Below are 18,702 nucleotides of genomic sequence, written 5' to 3' on the forward strand. Positions count from 1 at the left end.
TCCCACCAAGATACTAGCTCACAAATCTTTATTCTCTCCCCTGCCTTAAGCAAAGAGATCAGTGTGGTTTGCCTTCTCAGCACAGTGAGAACAGGGATTGCAATTAATCTGTGCTCTGATATCATCTCACTTGGATGTTGGGGGTTTTTTTTTGCCCACTTCTAGAAGGTCAGATGTTTTTGCTGACGTTAAATGTGTTATGAGGTCAAATAAATGAGTGCTTGTTAAATGCTTTTGCAGAAAGCTGCATGCAGCAGGTAATTTGTGTGTGTGTATGTGTGTTAATTTCTCTGTTAGATAAATGCAGTCATAGTATTTCCTGTTTTACTTGTTGTGAAGCATTGATGCTTTGGAGGCCTGGACAGAGAAGGGTCAGCAAACAACAAATTAAGGGATTGCTTTTATATTAATTCTATGTTTGGCTCTGAGGATCACCGTGGGCTGTTGTCCCCAGCTGTTGTGCTGCTGTGCTAGGCAGCTGATCAGCAAAGAAAGGTTTGGCATGGCAGCATGGGAGGGGAGGGAAGCAGTACAACTGGTGGTTGGTTTACTTACCTGTCCATGCTGAAGGAAAGGAGAGAGGGGATTACACCATTTTGCTGCAAATTTAACAGCTTCTAAGGTTTAGCCACAGTCTGTTTTCTCATTCAGAAATCAGGTAGAGTGACTGCCAGTCCTTCCTTGTGCTTTAGGGATGGTCTGTCCAATGCATCTATTTCTTTCAGACAGGTCTTGGTGCTTTGCCTTGGAATCCAACTGCATTTGGCCCCAGGAAGAGCACATTTAGTCCTCTGCGTCTGTGCACTTGGAGGACAAAGCACATGGCTCACAAACTCCAGGTTCTGAGCTCTCTTACAGCTGGGATATAGCATATCAGCTGCTGAATCAGGCACTTGAAGTTTGGAAATGGTTCTCTTGTCTTGTGACTGTAAAGGTTGGCACTTGGTTAGTTCTGGGAGGCTGGGATGTATTGCTTTGATTTACGTCTAGTCAGCAGAAAACAAGAAAGGGTTCTGCTTTGGCTTGCTGCTTGATCTTGGCCTGTTGCTAACTCAGGGTTCAGTCCTGGAAGTGCTCCTCATCTCAGAGGGAAAAACAATGCTGTCAATACAAAACTTCCCCAGTGTCAAGAAAATTCTGGTGCACATGGAGAAGTGGAGCAGGATACAGGTGAGGACTGTCTGATTTCTCTTACTCCTCCAATGAGTGGAAAAGAGGAATCCTCCTGACATCCAGAGGTGCAGCTCTCTACCACCAGTCCACAGGCAGTCTGCTTAGCTACAGGCTGGCTGCAGAAATTTCTGGCAGGAGCCCTTTTGATTGAATAAGAGGAGAGTTAGTTCCTAACAAGCTGTGAAGGGAGCCCTTCTGTGTCAGGATGGGTCTTCCAAAGCTCTCCCTGTAACTTTAATTGGGAAAGGTTAATCTGATTAGTTCGAGTTTGCAAAGAGCTTTAAGGATGAGAAGTGCTCTGTGAGTGCTGACTGTTATGATGATGAGAGATATGCTTTATCAGCACTTGGCCAGATGAGTAAAACTGCTTTTTTTTTCCCCCCCATGCCTTCTAGAGAGCAGCAATAAAAAATATATCATAAAAAGGGAAAAATTGGTGTCCTGTTGCCTTGCTGTTGTTTGCCTCCTGCTGAGCACTGTGCAGGGTCATAATGAAGCTTTGACTGCACCATCTGAGCCCATGACACCCCTCTCATGTAGTGCTTGGAGGGATTGCTCACTGGAAAGCTTGCAGAGAGCGTGCCTGGCTTCCAGGGATTGTCCAGCTGGCAGGAGGAGCAGTGGGTGATGCCTTCAGAAACACTAAAGCAACTTGGACATCTTAAATCTTTCTCCCCAATGACAAGAGGACTTAAGAGCAGAAGTGTTGGAGCCAGGGGTTTCCATAAATGGTGCTTTGGTACCAGAGTGAGGAGGTGTTCTGCAGATCTCACTGTCTGACAGTGCTCACACATGAGGCTTCCCAGCAAATGGCAGCAATGGGTTCAGCCTGATTTTTGTGCGTGTTTTCACTATGACTTGGATGCTGTTGTCACTGTGGGGTACTTCTGTCTGATCATACAGTATTTGGGGTTGGAAGGGACCTCTAGAGGTCAAGGCCAACCCCTCTGCCAAAGCAGGATGGCCTAAGGCAGGCCACACAGGCACACATTCAGGTGGGTCTTGAAAGTCTCTAGAGGAGACTCCACAACCTCTCTGGGCAGTCTGCTCCAGTGCTCCATCACTCTCCCAGTAAAGTTTCTCCTCATGTTGAGGAGCTTGTACCTGTTGTTCCTTGTTCTATTACTGGGCACCACCAAGAAGAACCTGGCACCTTCATCTTGACACCCACCCCTCAGATATTTATAAGCTGTCCTCTCAGACTTCTCGTCTCAGGACTGAACAGCCCCAGGTCTCTCAGCCTTTCTTGTAAGGAGAGATGTTCAAGTCCCTTCATCATCCTCATAGCTCCCTGTTGGACTCTCTAACACTAGATGCATGCTAACACCTGGGTGGGATGCTTGTGAGTTCTGCAGGGCTGCCTCTGATGATTTTCTGGGGTCTTGCTTTCATTTCCTCAACTGACTTTCTGATTTCTGTCCTGCTGTTCTGACAGCTTCCCCTTTAGCAAGCCAGAGAGGTATTTGCTTGGAGCAGCCCTGCTCCAGCTGTTGTCTGCAGCCTACCTTCAGCAGGGTACGTGGCTGCTGCTGGGAGCAGAGCAAAGCCAGCTTACCACGCGAGCTGCAGGCAGGTGTTTTAGCAGTGCAGCCACGTACTGACCTGGGCTGGCTTCATTCTAACCTGCAAGATTATCAGCTGTGCTGCAGCAAGTTATTCAGCCCAGCTTAGAGACCAGCTCTTAAGCTCTTGTATTTTTCTGTTTTGTCCACTTCAGACATTTCCACTGCAGGTCAGTTTGGGGGGGGGTGGGGGCAGTGTTATGTCTTGGTTTGGTTTTAGCTTTTTCAGTTGGTTGGGTGGGTTTTTTTTGGGGGGTGGGGGGTGGTGGTGCTTTAGTGTTTGATGCAGAGACTCAGAAACTGAGCAGAATCACATGTTTTATGGAAAGGAAAATCCTCCTGGGAGGAGCAGCCAGAGTTCATGATTAATTTCTAGAGCATGCATGCACGCCATGTATCAGGGAGGGAAGGGAGCTGCTTCCTTTATGGTCTGTGCTGCTTCCCTCCTCAAAAGAAACTCTTAGAGATGTTGGATCAGAAAAACTGATTTCAGGCAACAACAAAAAAGACCCAGACTTGAGGGGTGCCTCGCAGGTTCTGTCAGATGCCACTGGATGGCAAAAAGCTGTTCCCATCCTGAACAGGGTTTTTGACTGTCTCTTGTTATCAGGAATAGTCCTTGGAGGCTGTTTCTTGCTTTGACTGCTGTCAGATGTTCAGAGTATGACACAAAATAATACTAAAGTACAGTTTTAAGAGTAACTTCTTCCTTCAGAGCTTGCAGGGAATTACAGAGGAGAGTGTGATGAAGTGTTCCTCCATTTCCCTTGTGGAAACTAGGGCAGATGGGAGAGAAGAACTGGTTTGGTGACTCGTGCACTTTTCTGGTGGCTGAGGAAACCCAGGTCCAGCTCCCAGCCTTCCCGTGGGCTCGCAGGGTGTCTCGCCAGTGAGTCACACAGGGCAGCAGCTGGCAGGGCTGACTCTGGGGCCCAACTTTCTCTCTAGCTAACTGAGCCTGACTTCTTCAAGGGGTGGTGCAGAGTCAGGTCTTGATGTGCAGTTCCTCAGAGATGTTTGGGAGACCAGGCTTGATGAAAAACATCATCTTTGCACCTCTGTAGTCATTTCCAATTCCATTAAGTGTTGGGAGAAACGAGATTGTGAGTGTTGGAGCAAGAGGGAGGCGATAGACACCAGAGACAGGAAGGTTTGAGAGTAGTCAGCAAGTCAGTGGCTGAGCTGTGAATAAAAACCCGTCCTCTTTGATGCAATCCTCAAGCCATCCTACCTGTCTCCTGGCTGCTCTGGCTCTTCCCTGCTCTCTCTGGCAAGCCCTAGGTCGTCCCGTGGGCTAGGAGGCCGTTGTTGCCTTTGTGAGCTGAGTGTTCTGTCTCTCTTCCTTTTTGAACTTAGGTCTGCGTCAAGTCCCTCGTTCCCTCTGCTGGAATCTCTTCCTCTGAAGCGGTCACCAGCGTGTGGAGCCTGCCCCACACCCATCCCCTGCCAAACCACGGCCTTTACCTGTGTCTTCCGGTGTTTCCCGTGCGACCCGTCCTGCGGGAGTGCCTCCTGGGCCACCCCAGAGTTCACCCAGCGCTCAGTGGCTCCAATGGTGAAGATGACAAGGTCCAAGACTTTCCAGGCGTATCTGCCTTCGTGCCACAGGACCTACAGCTGCATTCACTGCAGGGCTCATCTGGCCAACCACGATGAGCTCATTTCCAAGGTAGGTGCGTGGCCTCGCCCGCTGCCGCCCGGGGAGCGGAAGGCTGCAGGTCAGCTGCTGTGCAAGTGCCTGGCCTGAGTTGGCACTGCAGATTTTGCTTGGAAAATGGGCTCTCAGCCTAAAGGACCTGTTTGTGAGTTGCCAGTTTTGTTCTGAGAGGCCATGGAAATAGCTGTAGGGGGCAGGGTTCCCAAACGGGGCCTCTGAAGTGCTTACACAGGTGGTCTGTCCCTTCCCATGGTCCCGCTTCCTCCCTCATTTCCAGCCTTCTAGCTGATGGCCAGGGCTGTGTAAATTACCTTCTCAGTACTTCCTGTTCATGTGCATGCTTATCAGCATGGCCAAAGGGTGGTTGCATGGTCGTGGTTTGGAGCTGAAGCGTCTGAGAATGTTCTCTCTGTTAAACTCTGAGCTGTACCAGCGCCTGCACTGAAGTCCTTACCTAAAGGAAGGTTCTCTGGTGCTTTCCAAAGACTGAGGAGTTGTGGCTCTAACACTCCTATTTTTGCCAGTCTACTAACAGGACACTATGCAGTGAAAAAGCAAGGGATGGATGGTAGGATGTGCTCTCAGCTGGGAAGAGTGGAAGGATGTTGTCCCCTCTTCTGGTCTGTTGATCACAAAGGGTCCTGAGGATAAGGTAAATGAAAAGCTTTCAGAGCCATTAAATCAGGGGACTCTGCAGAGGGAGCAGACCAGCAACAGGATCTCTTTCTGAAGTGTGAAAACTAAACTTTCTCAGAGTGTCTACTGGAGCCTGCAGTGCCTGGCTGTGGCCAGGCATCAAGTTACCAGGTTTTGGCTGCCTTGGCAATCAACTGTTCCGGAAAGTTTATTCAGCTTATAAAATCTGTGTTCAGAAAAAACAGACACACCGTAAGATTTATTAGCTGAGATGAGAGGAGACTGCCCTGTGAGCTCTCTGTGTGTGTGTGCCTGAAACTTCAGCTGGTTCAGCTTCTTGGAGCAGCCTTCAGGGAAAGGCAGAAGCACAGGGGACAGAGGTGCTCTGTTCCTTGGAAAGCGTAGTGCTTCCCCTCTTCCTGTTTGCACAGCGAAGGTTAGAAGGTGTCCCCTTTCACCAAGGGCGTCTGTCCTTGCAGAGTTGACATCCTAGCAGCTGTGGAGGTCCTTTTGGATTCTCTGTGCTCAGATATGTCTTCTACTGTTGGAGGCTGTGTCCTTCCTTTTGAAATCTTGGTTTCTGCATGGGCCAGGTTGATGTGTACCTCTGGGATGTTGCCTCCATGCCAAATCATTGCTGTTAAGTTTTCTGGTCTGAATAACGTTGGTTGCAGAGTGCCAGGATTGTGCTTTTTGCAGTTTTCCAATAGATGGTCATCCTATTAGGCTATCACCTCTGAGTCATTCTGGGCCTCTTGTTCTGGTACAGTTGCAGTGGTTCTTAGCAGAGCTGTCCTTGAGGACCACAAAGCTTCAAGCTTTTAAAGAGGAGAAGGTTGTTCATTTCCTCAACCGAATGATGTTTTGAAATGTAAATGTCAACAGCAGTCTGTGCCAAGGTCTGGATGTGAAATACATTCAAGCTCTTGGATTAGCTCTCTGACACTAGGCTCCTGTGCTCACTTGAGAGTGTGAAAGGAGGCAGTCACTCCCCTGCCTTTTTGTTGGGAAGGGTGTCACCAGCTGGATTTTGTTGGGACACAGAAAGTGCTTTATTGGTTAAAGAAGGAGGCTTCTTTTACTTACTGATGTTATGGTAGGTTAGAGTTTGTGCTCTGCTTTCTCTTTTGACCTAGCTGATCCCCAGCCAGGGAAAACACAAGGCTGTGCATGTCCAGTGGTTTCACCTCTGACACTCTCTTCCCCTCCTTGTTCCATGTCCATGCTCCTTCCAGCTTTGCAGGTAAGTAGCTTCCAGCAGGGCAACATCAGTGCTGCAGACTGCTTGGAATGTGAACTTCTAGCTGTCAAGGCATGCAGAAACTGACCAGGAATGCTGGCAGCTAAAGTATGGACACAAGAGGGAAGGTATGAAAGCTCAGCACAAGGCTGTGTGTGTTGAATCCTGGCAGTATTAACTCCAGTGTGGTGCAGTGCTCCTTCTGAAAGGATGTGGTAGGCTGGGGTGTAAATTAGTCCTGGTGTTGGGGCTGTGTTGCTGGTGAAGCGCTAGTGGGCTGTGCAACTTAAATGCAAAGGGTTTGAGGTTTTTGAGTTGTGTTTCTGAGAGTTCTAAACCTTAATAAGCATTAAAAGCCTTAGAAAAGTGTGCAGTCATGATTTGTACAGGCAGCTCTCAAGCCGAGAACAGAAGGGCAGCCTCTGCCTCCATGAGCTTCCAATGTGTGCAGAAACTTTCCCAGGCAAAGTTAAATAGTGATCTTTTTGTCTGTTTGAGTTGGGTTTCCAACATCTCCCCGAGGCTTTCTGCAAATCTTTCATCACAGCCCTGTGTTAGCATCCAAGAAGCAGGCAGTGCAGTTGCTGTGCTTGTTTTCCATATGAAAATGTGGCAAATGGAAGGAAGGAGCTGAAAAGGGAGTGGGAGATTTTTTTTGTCAAACCAGAGTGCTGCTTAGCCTGCAGTGAGTCTCATCTTGAACCTGACTATGTCACTTTAATCAAACCAGCCCAAATGACACCATCCTTGGAAACGTTCCCTAGAAAACAGGCTTTTATGTAACAGCAGGGTGTTGGTGATCTGGCTTGATGAAATTAATTCCTCTGTGCCTTTTGCCCCGTGTTGTGCAGAGACCACATGAGAGCTCTGCTGCTTTGCATGCCTTGAGCTCATTTGGATACATGCAAACTGCAGCAGTGGCTCACACTGTTGGCTGAAATGCTGGCTGGAGCTGAATCCCTGTATTGTTCTGTCTCAGTCCATACTTTATTTCCTCTTCATCTCCAAGTTTCCCCTCTTAGCCCTTCAGCACCAGTGTTAGTTTACTGACTTGAAAGTGTTTTGCTAGGACTAAGTATCCAAAACTTTGACAAACATTCCTTGGCAGGGCAGCTTTTGCTTTCTTGTCTGCTTAAGGAAGACCTTCTGCATTAAAACGAGTAGAAGGCTCCTCAATAAGCCATTGCTATTTAAAGGACAGAATCGATGTGGAGGCTTTTAAGAAAATCCAGAGCTGATACATGAAGCCAGTTACCAAAATATTGCCTGCTTACTTGGCCTTTTATCTTCTGCAGCTGGAGGGAGAAAGTGGTTGTGTGTCTGATTTGTAATAAGGTCTAAATTGTGGGTTGGGTCGTCTGGCCAAGAGAGGTCTTATTGACTCAGAAAATAGAAGGTGATCAGATAGATTGGGTGGAGGGAGTAACTAGTTCTCCTTTTTCTGTTCCTTCTGGTGTCTGGGTTAACATGAGTGGAGGTTCTTGTTCCCTTGCAGCAATGCATCACTTAGGAACCTGTGCCAGATGTAGTACATGCTCTGGTTTCATTGCTTTTTCCAGTGCCTAAGTGGACTGAGACTTTGGGAGCTCAGCCTTGCCCTGCAACACATTCCTGTGTGACCTTCAGTCAGTCACTTCATGTCTTTGTTCTTTCTTTCCACACCTGTACAATTGAAATGCTGCTGGTTTGTCCAGTCTGCTTGGAAGATAAAGCTTTGGAGCAGGTACTGGCTGCTTTTAGGAATCAGTACAGTGTGTCCTAATCCTCTTTGGCTTGACTGTAAAAGCAGAAATACCATGCCAGGCAACTGCAGTTTTAAAAGCATATTTCAGTGCCTTGCACTTGCCAATAAAATAAGTGAAGGATACTTCTTGTTACATTTTTCCTTCCCAGGCACAACATGTTTTTTAGAGTGTTTATGAAAAACATGTATTTGATAATCAGTGGTGGCAAAACCTCTCCAGGGATGGAGTCAGAGGAGCATTCCCTGAGAAGTGTGCCTTCTGCATCATATTCTAGTGGGGCCTGGGGGAAGAGCTAACATGATAGACATTCAGCAGAGTAAATGGCATCCTTTCTCTCTCAGTGACAGATGTGATGCTGGTTTCTACCCACTCTGTGCTATTCAGACTCTTTGTCAGCCTTTCCTGTTTGAGCTCCTATAAACCTGCTGTCCAGTAAAAAAGGATGGGAACAGGAGCAGAAAGGCACAGGCCAAGCACAGCCTTGTAACTGTCTTGGCTACTGCCTTTTTTTTCCTCCTTTGCCCTGTGAACAGTAATTCAGCAGAAAAAATCCTTGATTATGGAAATATGTAGGGAATGTCTTGTGGGCGTCCTGCAGTTTCTTTTCTTCATGAATTGCTGTGATCCAACTGCTAAACATTATGCAGTGATGTATCCTCTGAAGTTAGCCTAAGGCTTGCTGAGGAAGTTTAATGGTTTTCCTTTGATGTCTGCATGGGACCCTTACTGAACATGAATGTGAAATCCTTCAACACAAAAGGCTGCAGCTCCTGCAGCAGAGAGAATTTGGGGAAAATGGAGAACTTGTGTGTGCCTGACTTTCCCAGTGGGGGTTGGATTGTTGGCTGGGGAACACTTAGAAGCTCTCTTTTCTGTCCTCTCAGACAGGAGTTGCAAGGTCTAGAAGCAAACCTGCTCCCAGTCATTGCGGCCTAGCTGCTTCCCAGGATAGCAGACTGCTGGAGCCTGAGCTTGTTGGTTCAGCAGTCTCTGGGTGAGCTTTATGGCACACTGAAAGCATCAAACTTTGCTCCATGTTGCAACTGGGGGCTTTGAAAAGGATTGGATACTTTGGTGCTGGCTTTCAGGTCTGTTGATGAATTCAGCTGCTTCAAAGTGCTTGATGCACCATGGTTACCTGCAGTCAGCAGCAATTTGCAGCATGTCTAAGGGAGAGGAGCAGCAATTGCTGGGCTTTTTGAGGTTGCTTCTTCTTCTTCTTCTTCCTGAGGACACGGGCAAGGCAGTGTGTAATGTTCTTAGTGCTTTATGTCTCATGAACCAGCTGATATTTGTATGTCACCTTGAAGAGGTGAAGTAATTTGCTGGATGGGGGGGAATGTGCCTACACTAGTGTCCAAGACTGGTCAAGTGCAAAAACTGCATTTCCATCCCAGCAAAAAAGCTGTGGGGTGAGGTGAGTAATCACAGTACCACAGTATCTCTCTCTGAGTATTTTTTCATTCCATGGGGTTTCATCTTGCTTTAAAAGTAGATCCTGTTTCTTCCCCAGTATGAATTTAAGTTCCCAGCTTCACAGTGGTGAACCCTTAAGGCCAGGAGGAGCTATCACATCATCCCATCTGACCTCCCCTGGAGCATGGGCCAGAGGATTTCATCAGGATTGCAGCACATCTTTCAGAAAAAAAAGCATTTAGTCTTGAAGACTTCAAGAGGGGAAAATTCACTGCTCCCCTCAGTCATTTTTTTCCCAGTGCTTAATCATCCTTACTATTAAAAACGAGAGACTTTGAGTTTAAATTTGTCTGGCTTCTGCTTCCCATCATTGGCCATTATTTGCTTTCTTTTGCTAATGGAGCAGATCTACAGTACCTGCTGCCTCTCCCTGGACCTTGGAGTAACCAAGGTCACTCCTGATCAATCTTTGATAGGCTAAACAGATTCAGCTTTGTCATGGTGTAATAGTTTGATTTTTTTCCCCAGTTCTGTGTAATATTTGTGGTTCTCTTCTGTATCTTTAGCATTTTGACATCTCTTTAGGAATGGAAATAGGGCTGGTCTCATTGTTCCAGCCTGAGGCTCAGCAGTGAGAGCTTTACAGCATACACATTTCATAATTGTATTAAGTCTTACTGGCTCAGCACTGCACAGTAAGCCTCTGTTCATTTATTAGCTCTTTATGCACCAGGTTTATCAATTTTATGCACATTTCTAGAAGCTCTCCAGTAGCTTTTGGATCCTGCTTTTCAGCTCTTGTTCCCTCATGAATTGTCACTTTTGGGTCTTATTCAAAGCTTTCTCTTAATTGCAAGTGCTGCTGGAGTCCAGGCTGTAAGTGATGAACAGCAAAACAGGTCTGTGAGAAGTCCTTAGCGGTTCTTAGCTTCCTATTCCACTGCTGTGAACTTGGGGTAAGGTGTCTTGCAGTTCTTGGCTCCCATGCAGTTTTAAACTTCAGTGTGGGTTGAGAGCACTTCAGTTCACAGCAGAACAATGTGTCGTCAAAGCTGTTAAATGGGAGCCTTTTCCTTCAGGGTTTTGACCAGGAAATTGAGCACTGATTAGGCAGAGCTGAACTCCTGCAATCAAACCCATCCCCAGGACCTTTGCTAGACAGATTGCTGTTTGCTGTCCTTGCTGGCCTGGCCTCTACTGCAGCAGGGAGGAAGGGAATGGGTCTCAAAGGCTGAGGTTTGAATACCTCTCATCAGCTCTGAGCAGCCTTTCTTTCAGAGGGGAATAAACAAACAAAAATGCCTTTTGCAGGAAAGAGTCAGGCTCTGAAACCTGAGTTGTGTAATGAGTATTTGTAGTGCCTAGTCCATAGTACAGCTGCCTAGGTTAGGCCTTTCTGTCCCTTGTAATTGCTCCCTCTGGGGCTTACCCTACAACTCACCCTACTCCCTCAGTTCCTGCTGCCTGGAATGGGATCTGAAGATGGTCAGGATCAGGCCTCTTATTTAGTCAGGATGTGGTTGTTTAATAGAATGAGCCCAGGGTGATTTGTACCTCCCTGTGTAATTGTGTTTAAACAGCAATTAATTGCTGTGTGATTTAAAAACTAACTTCATTCTGCTCCAGAAAAAGAAGAAGGGAAAAGATAATAGTTGAGAAGTGTTTAGAATTCCCTGGCAGGGTAAAAAGGGATTTTTTCCCTAATCCATCACTTTCTTTATGGAAATAACTCTCTTTTCATCTGCTGCTTCCTCTGCCTTAGAATTGATGACCTGGGCATAAATAAAATATTGTTCCCATTTATTATCCAGGGAACTGCCAGGGATGAAGGACAGTGAATCATCAGGGGTTTTGCTGCAACTGCTGCAAACCCTGAACAACTGGAGCACGAAGCTGATCAGGTCTGAGCCTTCCTGGCTTCCCTGGGTGTCTCAGTGGTTGGCCCTTACAGTTGGAATAGGAGGAAGTGGCAGCAGGGTTGCTGACAGGGTGAGCTGCCCTGTGAACTCCCCATGCAGGTGTGTACTTTCAGTCTGATTTATAGCTGTAAGAACAAGCTCAAGGCAAAACACAGATAGGAGTCTCAACTCTGAGACCTGGTTTGATCTGTAATTGAGTCACACATCAATGTAGGCCACATGGGGGTTGCTTTTTCGTCTCCTGCCTCTTTGGGAGAAGACCCTGGCTTCTCAGGAGCCTCTTGTGATAATTTCTTTTGCAATCTCATTTTATAGCAGCAGGAAATGCTATCAGAGGGCTTCACGTCTGTTTTAAGGGAGCTGTTATGTCTGCCAGCAAGAAACAGATCTCTCTAGGAGTCTGGCCTCTCCTGGAGAGGGGCCTCAGCATCCATCTGTCAGAGGTGTTTGACCTGACAGTTTTCCTCAGCCAGGCAAGGACTGAAGTTCCAGCACACAAGGAAACTCCACCCAGAGTCTCCTCTCTGAAAATACCTCCTGGGTTTGCATGGAAATCAAAACTGTTGGAGTAAGGAGCAGTAGCAAAGGTAGAAACAGAGACTGTCATTACCTCAGACCTGGCATTTGAAGATTGCCAGTGATCTATCTCCCTTCAGCACTGATTGCTTCAGGAGGAATGAGTTAAGATTAGATCAAGTTTAACTGGTCATGGAGTATCTCAAATGTGAACACCTCAACTCCAGCCTAGCTCTGAGAGGGGAAGGTGGGGAGAAATGCAGGCATGAGCACACATGCAGTCTGTGTCAGCTCTGGGGGAGGCTGGGCCAGTCCTACACTCTGGCCTGGCTGGGAGACCTCAGTGTCTGGGGACTTGTCCTCTGGCACACATTATGGTTCAGTTTCTGCAGAGGCCATACCCACAGCAATAAAATAAATGTGAGTGCCACAACTCTTGTTCTGTAGTAGAGACAAACACTCAGAACTCAGGCAATGAACTAAACAACACAGGGGAGCTTTTGATGAATCTTCTCAGCAGTGAGGTATAGGAATAGTGGCTTCATCTCACTGCAGTGGATCTTATCTGGGGACAGAATTGCTGCTGCCCTGGACAGATCTGCTTCTGCTGCAAAGCAAGTCTGCTCTAGTCAGCATTGGTGCTATTGTGAGCTTAGCAGCTGTATTAGTGGAGTAGAGCATTCCACTGATAGATGGGCAGACACTATTATGCTGCTAATTAAATAACTTGTTGCATTAGCAGTTTCCATCTTGCCTCCTGGTTCCCTCTTGTGTTTATCTCTAAACCCCATGCAATGGCAATAATTAATGGGGAAAGAAAGGGCTTTACTCTCCCCCCTGCCACTCCATTTGAAAATGATTTGAGTGCTGGATGGTTTGACCCCACAGCTGCTGCTGTAGCCATTGCAGCTTCACCAGTATCAAAATGCATTTTCAGTCTCTCTGTATCCAGAAAGATTCCTCTGGGCTTTGTTGTCATCCCTGGGAGTTTTTCACAGCAAGCAACAAAATACTTCCCTCTGTATTGTCCTTTTGCATCCCAAACCAGAAAGGCTTGCACTCAACCAGTGTCACTTAATGACTTAAGTGCCAGAGATGCCAAACTCCAGTTGAACTTCCTGCAGGTCTAGGAATGCTGGTGTCTGTTGGGAATGAGTCCATGGAGGTGGTGGGATCAGGCCCAGCACGAAGACCTGGAAGATGGGCATTTTCATTCCCTTCTCCCATCCTGTGTCATCTAGGTCAGACAGTGAAGGTGGAGTTTGCCATCTCCTGTCAGGCCTTGTGGGTGGCAGATGGCCTTCCCTCCTTCACTGCTCACTGTCCTCAATGTTCCTGTGAAGAGCTTGGTGCAGTTCATCTGAACAGACCTGGCTTCTGCCAGCAGGCACTTCTTGGGACTTCTCTTGGGTTTGATGGTTGGGAGGTGTTGGTATTCTGTTGCAAGTGACCTTCTACTTACTGTCCAGCAGGAATTAACTGCTGGTCTTTGTGTACATGAATTTGTGCTTTCCTCTCTTTAATCCAGTGTCCCTTCTGCAGGCTGCCTTGGCTTATTTGGAGTGCTCTATGTGAGCAGCTCTCTCAGATACATGCCTGCATGCCCCCTCCTTCCCACGGGGTTAAAAATGCTACTTAGGCAAAGCACTTGCTCTTATTTTTGCCTGATTAAGCAGTCTGGTGTCAAAATGTGTAATTCCAGGAGCTGGTGAAGGTGATTAGAAAAGCCTTAGGGCTCTTTTAACTCTTCTCCCTGAAGAGGTTTGTTTCCCACGAGGCAGAAGAGAGCTTTACCTGTACCACACGTGTGAACTGTACAGCACATTGCTCCCTGGAACAGTGGAAGAGATGGGAAAGAAGTCTGCAACCCAGAAGAAGGTGACTGGAGCTGGTCAAAGAACTTGATGCTGAATTCCCTTCCAGTCTCCAAGATCTCTGGTAGATCTTGGGTTCTTGATCTGGACTGGGGGCATGTGGCAGCCATCCATGCTCACAGAAGCTGTGTTGCCCTTTTTCCTCTGACCTGCCCAGTGCTGTGTTACTGCAGGAATGGATTTTCCTTTGGCAGAGGGAAGCTGAACCAGGAGAGGAAGGGAGTGGTTGCTCCCTGCTCTCCTGGGGCTCTTGGTCACACAAGTCTAACCTCCTTTCTTGGACTGCAGAGAAGAGAGAGATGGCTATTGAAGCTACTCTGCTTTTTTGTGCCCCCCAAATAAATCAGAATAATTGCTTTTTGAAGTAAATGCTGCATCTGCTTTGTTTCCCACAGTCTTTCCACCCTTACTCATCTTAAAGTCACGTTTTGAAGCACAGCAGCAACCAGAGACCATCAAACTCACAAGAGAAGCCCCAAACTGCTGTCAAGTTTTATAGAAGTAATAAATTTGTTGTGTGTGGGTTTTTTGGTTGGTTTCTTTCCTTTGCCTTCAGTTGTTTGTGCCTTCAGCATTCACATTTTGAAAGTTCACTTTGAAGTCTGTGGGCTACAAACACATTAAGAAAATGAGTAAAAGCAGAGCCCAGCAGCCCAGGGTTTCAATGAGGATTAGCACAGGACTCATGATAACGTGGTGGGCACTGTCTGAACCCAGGCATGTTAGAGGGAGAAGGGGACAAAGCAGCTACTTTCTGAGCTTTACAGAGGTTTGCTCAGGCTTTAGCTTAGCAGAGCAGTGGCTGAAATCCTGTTAGGAATCTGTGCACTTCAGGAAAAACAAGCCCCTCAGTTGTAGGTAATGTCTATTTCCCTCAATCCTGCTCTTGGTTAATTGCAAAGCCTCCAAAGCAGCCTCTCCCCTGCCACTGCAGTGTAGAAATTCCCTTTGAAAGAGCTCTGGTGGTATTGGACACTCCTCCTGACACATGGATTAATAGCTGGGAATTTGCTCCTGGACCCTGACCCATTTCCATCTCTCTGTACAGCCTATCTGCCTGGGAGCTACCCAGCCCCATCAGAGCATTGGTGTCAGCTCGGTGCTGCGCTGCTGTGCTCGGGGCCGCTCCGGTGAGCCGGAGGGAGCAGTGTTCCATGGCTCCCTTCGATGGGAGCAGGCAGCTGCCCACTCCTGTTTGTTTTCCATCTTCCTGAGCAGTGTTGGTATGGTGGAGCTAACACTGCAGAGTGTGTGCTGAGCATCCTCTTGCACTTCATGATGCTTTTTTGCCTTGGCATTTTAGGGAATCTTCAGCACAGCGCTGATTTGTCTGAGTTTCGGCTCCTAGCATCATGAGAGGATGAGAGAATCTCACTTTCACAACCAAAGCAAACAGTCTTACTTGACAACAAAATCAGCTACTGCTAAAATTTCCCTGGATGCTGAGCCAGGCTGAGTATTTTAAGGGTCAGAAGTGGGGGAGGCTGGCATGTGGCACTGGAACACTTGGATTTCAGGGCACAGCAGTGTCAGTGACACGAAAGCAGTGTGAGTGCTGAAGGGCTCTTGTAGATGTGAGTAAGTCTGGAGATGGCTTCAGCTGGTCATGGCAGCTACCTTCTTTCAGCCTCTTTGGAAAATCCTGCCCTTCACTTTCTGCTGGTTGTGGCAGCAGGGACAGAGGACTTGGACCCAGCTCATGAAGTGTTGCTTCTGCAGCATGAAACCGTTCCAGGGGCTGAGGTTCTCCTGCTGCAGACAAAGCAGGAATCGATGCTTTTCCCCCAAAAGTGGGATACAGCAGGAGTGTTGTTAAGCCACTTTGCTCCATTAAATTCACCTTTTCCCTGACAGCATCATCACACAACCCTTCCTGAGCAGCAGAGAATTTATTCCAGGGGAGGTGGAAGTGATGCCTGCTGGGTTTTTTGTGGGTGTGCTTTCAGACCTTTTGCACTGTCTGGCTGCAGCCTGTCCCCACCTATCCTGTGCAGTGAAAGTGCTGAGTTGGTTCCTCTTAGGACAAAAGCCTCTTATCAGGAGCACAGCTCCCACCTGCTTGGGTGGAGGGCTCCCTGGTGTGAAGGGATTGAGGGGGTTCAGTGAACACCTGCTGCTGCCAGGAGGCAGAGAGACTATTGCAATGACATCTCCCATCAGCATAATGAAACCAAAAAGCAGTGGCATCTTTCATCTTTCCAGTCTGTGCACCTACCTTCTCCCAGGCTGCACAACCTGGGACACAAACAGAGTGTAAAACTGCTCAGATGTAGCTGTGCCTAGGATGAAACACAGCAGGCTTGTAGTTACTCACTGTGTACTCTCAGAGCAGCATGAACTGCTGGGCAGCGAGGCCGAGCTGAATTAATTGAATTACCCCAGAGATGAGTTTGGTCCACTAATTCCATATCGACTTTTGGGCTTTAAATAGCATTAAGGCCCCATGTTAAAGCTCAATTAAAAGCCAGGAATAGGGCTGGAACAGGGTAAGGTCACATCTGTGCACGAGGTGGAACAATGCCACCGGTTCCCTTGACAGGGGTCTGTGTCTCACATAATCAGAGCAAAATTGAATCCCAGTTTAATCTGATTGTTGACTGTCCCTTCTGTGAGGAGGAACAAGGGGGAATTAAGGAGCCCTGAGGAGGTCTTTGTAGTCTGTGCAGATACAGGGACCAAGTAATTGAATTGGTGCTCCCTTGAGCATAATGGAAGTCGATGGTGGAAACGGTTCGTTCTGTCTAGGGCAGGACCCTGGCGGGAGGTGTCCCTGCCCCTGGCAGGGGCTTGGAACAAGGAGGGCTTTAAGGCCCCTTCCAACTCAAGCAGTTCTATGATTCTGGGACCCCAGAATCTGCAGCAGGTATTTTCTTGGTTATATCTTTCCCAACTTTCATTGCACTGCACAGTGACTCAGGAGTAACCTCCTTGCAGAGTCCTGGTGCTCCTGGTGCAGTTGCCGTTCCCCTACACACCTTGCAGGACTTATCTTTTGAATCAACCCATTACTGCCATAATGAGTAGGGTTTGAAAGGTGCCATTATAAGGCAGAGCTTTCTGTCTGATGCTGGTTGGTAGGTGGGGTAGCAGCTGATAGGAACTGGGATTAAGTGCTGAAGGAACAGATAAAACTGACAGTTGGTGTTGTGCAAATGACTGTAATTACTTAAAAACAAAAGTTGTAGGTGGGAAATGTGATAACAGCTATCTCTGAGGAGATCCTTGGGTGAACTTTTCTCACACAGGCTTCAGTGCCTCTTAAACCAGGTTGTTCCCTACAGTTTCTCAACTGCTCTGTCCCAATGAGGCTATCACGAGCAGAGAAAACACGTCCTGGTTTTTGGAGAGTCCAGATGGCTGTGGTCATTTGGCTTCTGCTGCTGCCATTTCGCATTGCCTGGGACGTGCTGGCTGCCACTGATCCCCAGCAGTGGCTTTGGGCCCTGCTGCTGTTTGCTTCCTTGCAGGGAGAGTTACTAGGAGCTTTCAGGAGGGTGGTGTGGAGGGGCACGCTCTGTTCCTTTCTCCTCTTGTACCTCTTTGGGACCAGTTACCTTTTCATTTTGGCTTTATTGGTTTCTTCAAAGGCTGCCAGCTGGCTATAGGTAAGTGAGGGTTTTCTCTGCTGCAGTCTGCAGAGAACAAGCAGCAGTAGGGAGCCATTTAGTCCTGGCAACTGCTTCCCATTTTTCCAGATGATTCCAGCCAGCTCTTTTTGTGTTTAGCCTATTGTTGAATGCTGTCACAGAGACTTGGGGTATTAATCCTGTCATCTGTTCAGTGTGTGGAACTGCTGAGTAGGCTGTGCAGTGAATGAGGAGCTGTAGGTACTGGGGAAGAGGGCTATGGTGTGTGGGTGTTTGGAGCACGTTCAGAATTCCTGCCTCTCCCTGCCTCTACTGACTGAAAGGAAAAATTGCCTTCTGTGTCTCTAGTGGTCACCAGTAATGGGAATTTGCAAGTGCAGAGATCTGATGGTGGTGGGAAGGCAAGTGGAAGGTGCAGCAGGCTGGAGGGACGGAGGAGTTCAGCTCTTCTCTGCATGTGTGCCGGTGCTGCGCTGGGGCTGGCTCTGGAGCAGTCACACATCTCGCTCAGAGCAGAGAGTGGCAGATTCAGGACTTGAGGTTGAGGCCAGGATATAACACATGGACTAAACCAAAATGACAGCTCCCAAGGTCATGGGTGTTAAATCTATAAAGATTCAGCTTCAGGTTTTGCAGTCTGGGTCCAACTCCAGTGAGCAGAATGTGTCTGCCCCAAAGGAGCTGGCACTTCTCAGATGCTGGCTGCGCATTGGGCTTCCTTCTGCAGCAGAATTGGTTTAACAGCCTCTGTGAAACCCAAACTCCCCATCCTGCAGACTGTCTCTCACCAGAGCTGCAGTTCTGCACTGTGCTCCTTTGCCAGCAAATTTCATTTGAGAACTTCCTACCCTGAACAACTTGTGTCTGCCCCCATACTGCGACTATTAAGTAGTCTCTGTGATTGCCCTCTTAAACTGGATCCGTGATGTGGTGCAAGGAGAAAAAGCTATTCCCCTCAAGCCCACCCACCCCCACAAAGTGTTTGGTTTTGAAACTAATGATTTCACAGATCTAATTTGGAATCAGCACAGCTGAGGGGGCCATAATGAGTGTCTGTAAATTGGGTGATAGGAACTTCTTCAACCAGAGCAGCTGCCAAAGGCATCTTAACGTGGAGCTTCTGCTGTAAGGAGAGACAGCTTGGCAGGCAGAGGATCTGCAGCCAAAGAGCTGACTCCAGGCTTGTGGTTTCCCACCTGGGTACTCAAATCAGCACTCTTTAGGCCCTGCAGCTTTCAGATGGCTCCATGCTGAGTGGAGCACCCAGGAGCAAGGGAAGGTTTTTGAAGGTGAGTAGTCAGGAGGAGAGAGCCCCTCTCAGAAGCCTGTAGTGTTTTTCAGAGGGCTGAGGGAGGATGGGAAGAGAGAGTTTTGTTG

At 47.8% G+C, this 18,702-nt stretch overlaps 1 protein-coding gene across 1 annotated transcript in view; it reads left to right on the forward strand.

Annotated features, from left to right (window-relative positions):
- YPEL2 (yippee like 2) overlaps positions 1 to 18,702 on the forward strand; it is a 42,095-nt gene that overhangs the window by 9,814 nt on the left and 13,579 nt on the right. Inside the window, exon 2 of the mRNA XM_068154806.1 lies at positions 4,092 to 4,404. Within this exon, the coding sequence (XP_068010907.1) occupies positions 4,288 to 4,404 (117 nt within the window). The 5' untranslated portion in view covers positions 4,092 to 4,287. The remainder of the gene's footprint in view (positions 1 to 4,091; positions 4,405 to 18,702) is intronic.

Source organism: Melanerpes formicivorus, unplaced genomic scaffold, assembly GCF_026170545.1.
Source record: "Melanerpes formicivorus ecotype bairdi unplaced genomic scaffold, bMelFor1.0.p_v2 SCAF_29, whole genome shotgun sequence".
NCBI classification, from domain to species: Eukaryota; Metazoa; Chordata; class Aves; order Piciformes; family Picidae; genus Melanerpes; species Melanerpes formicivorus.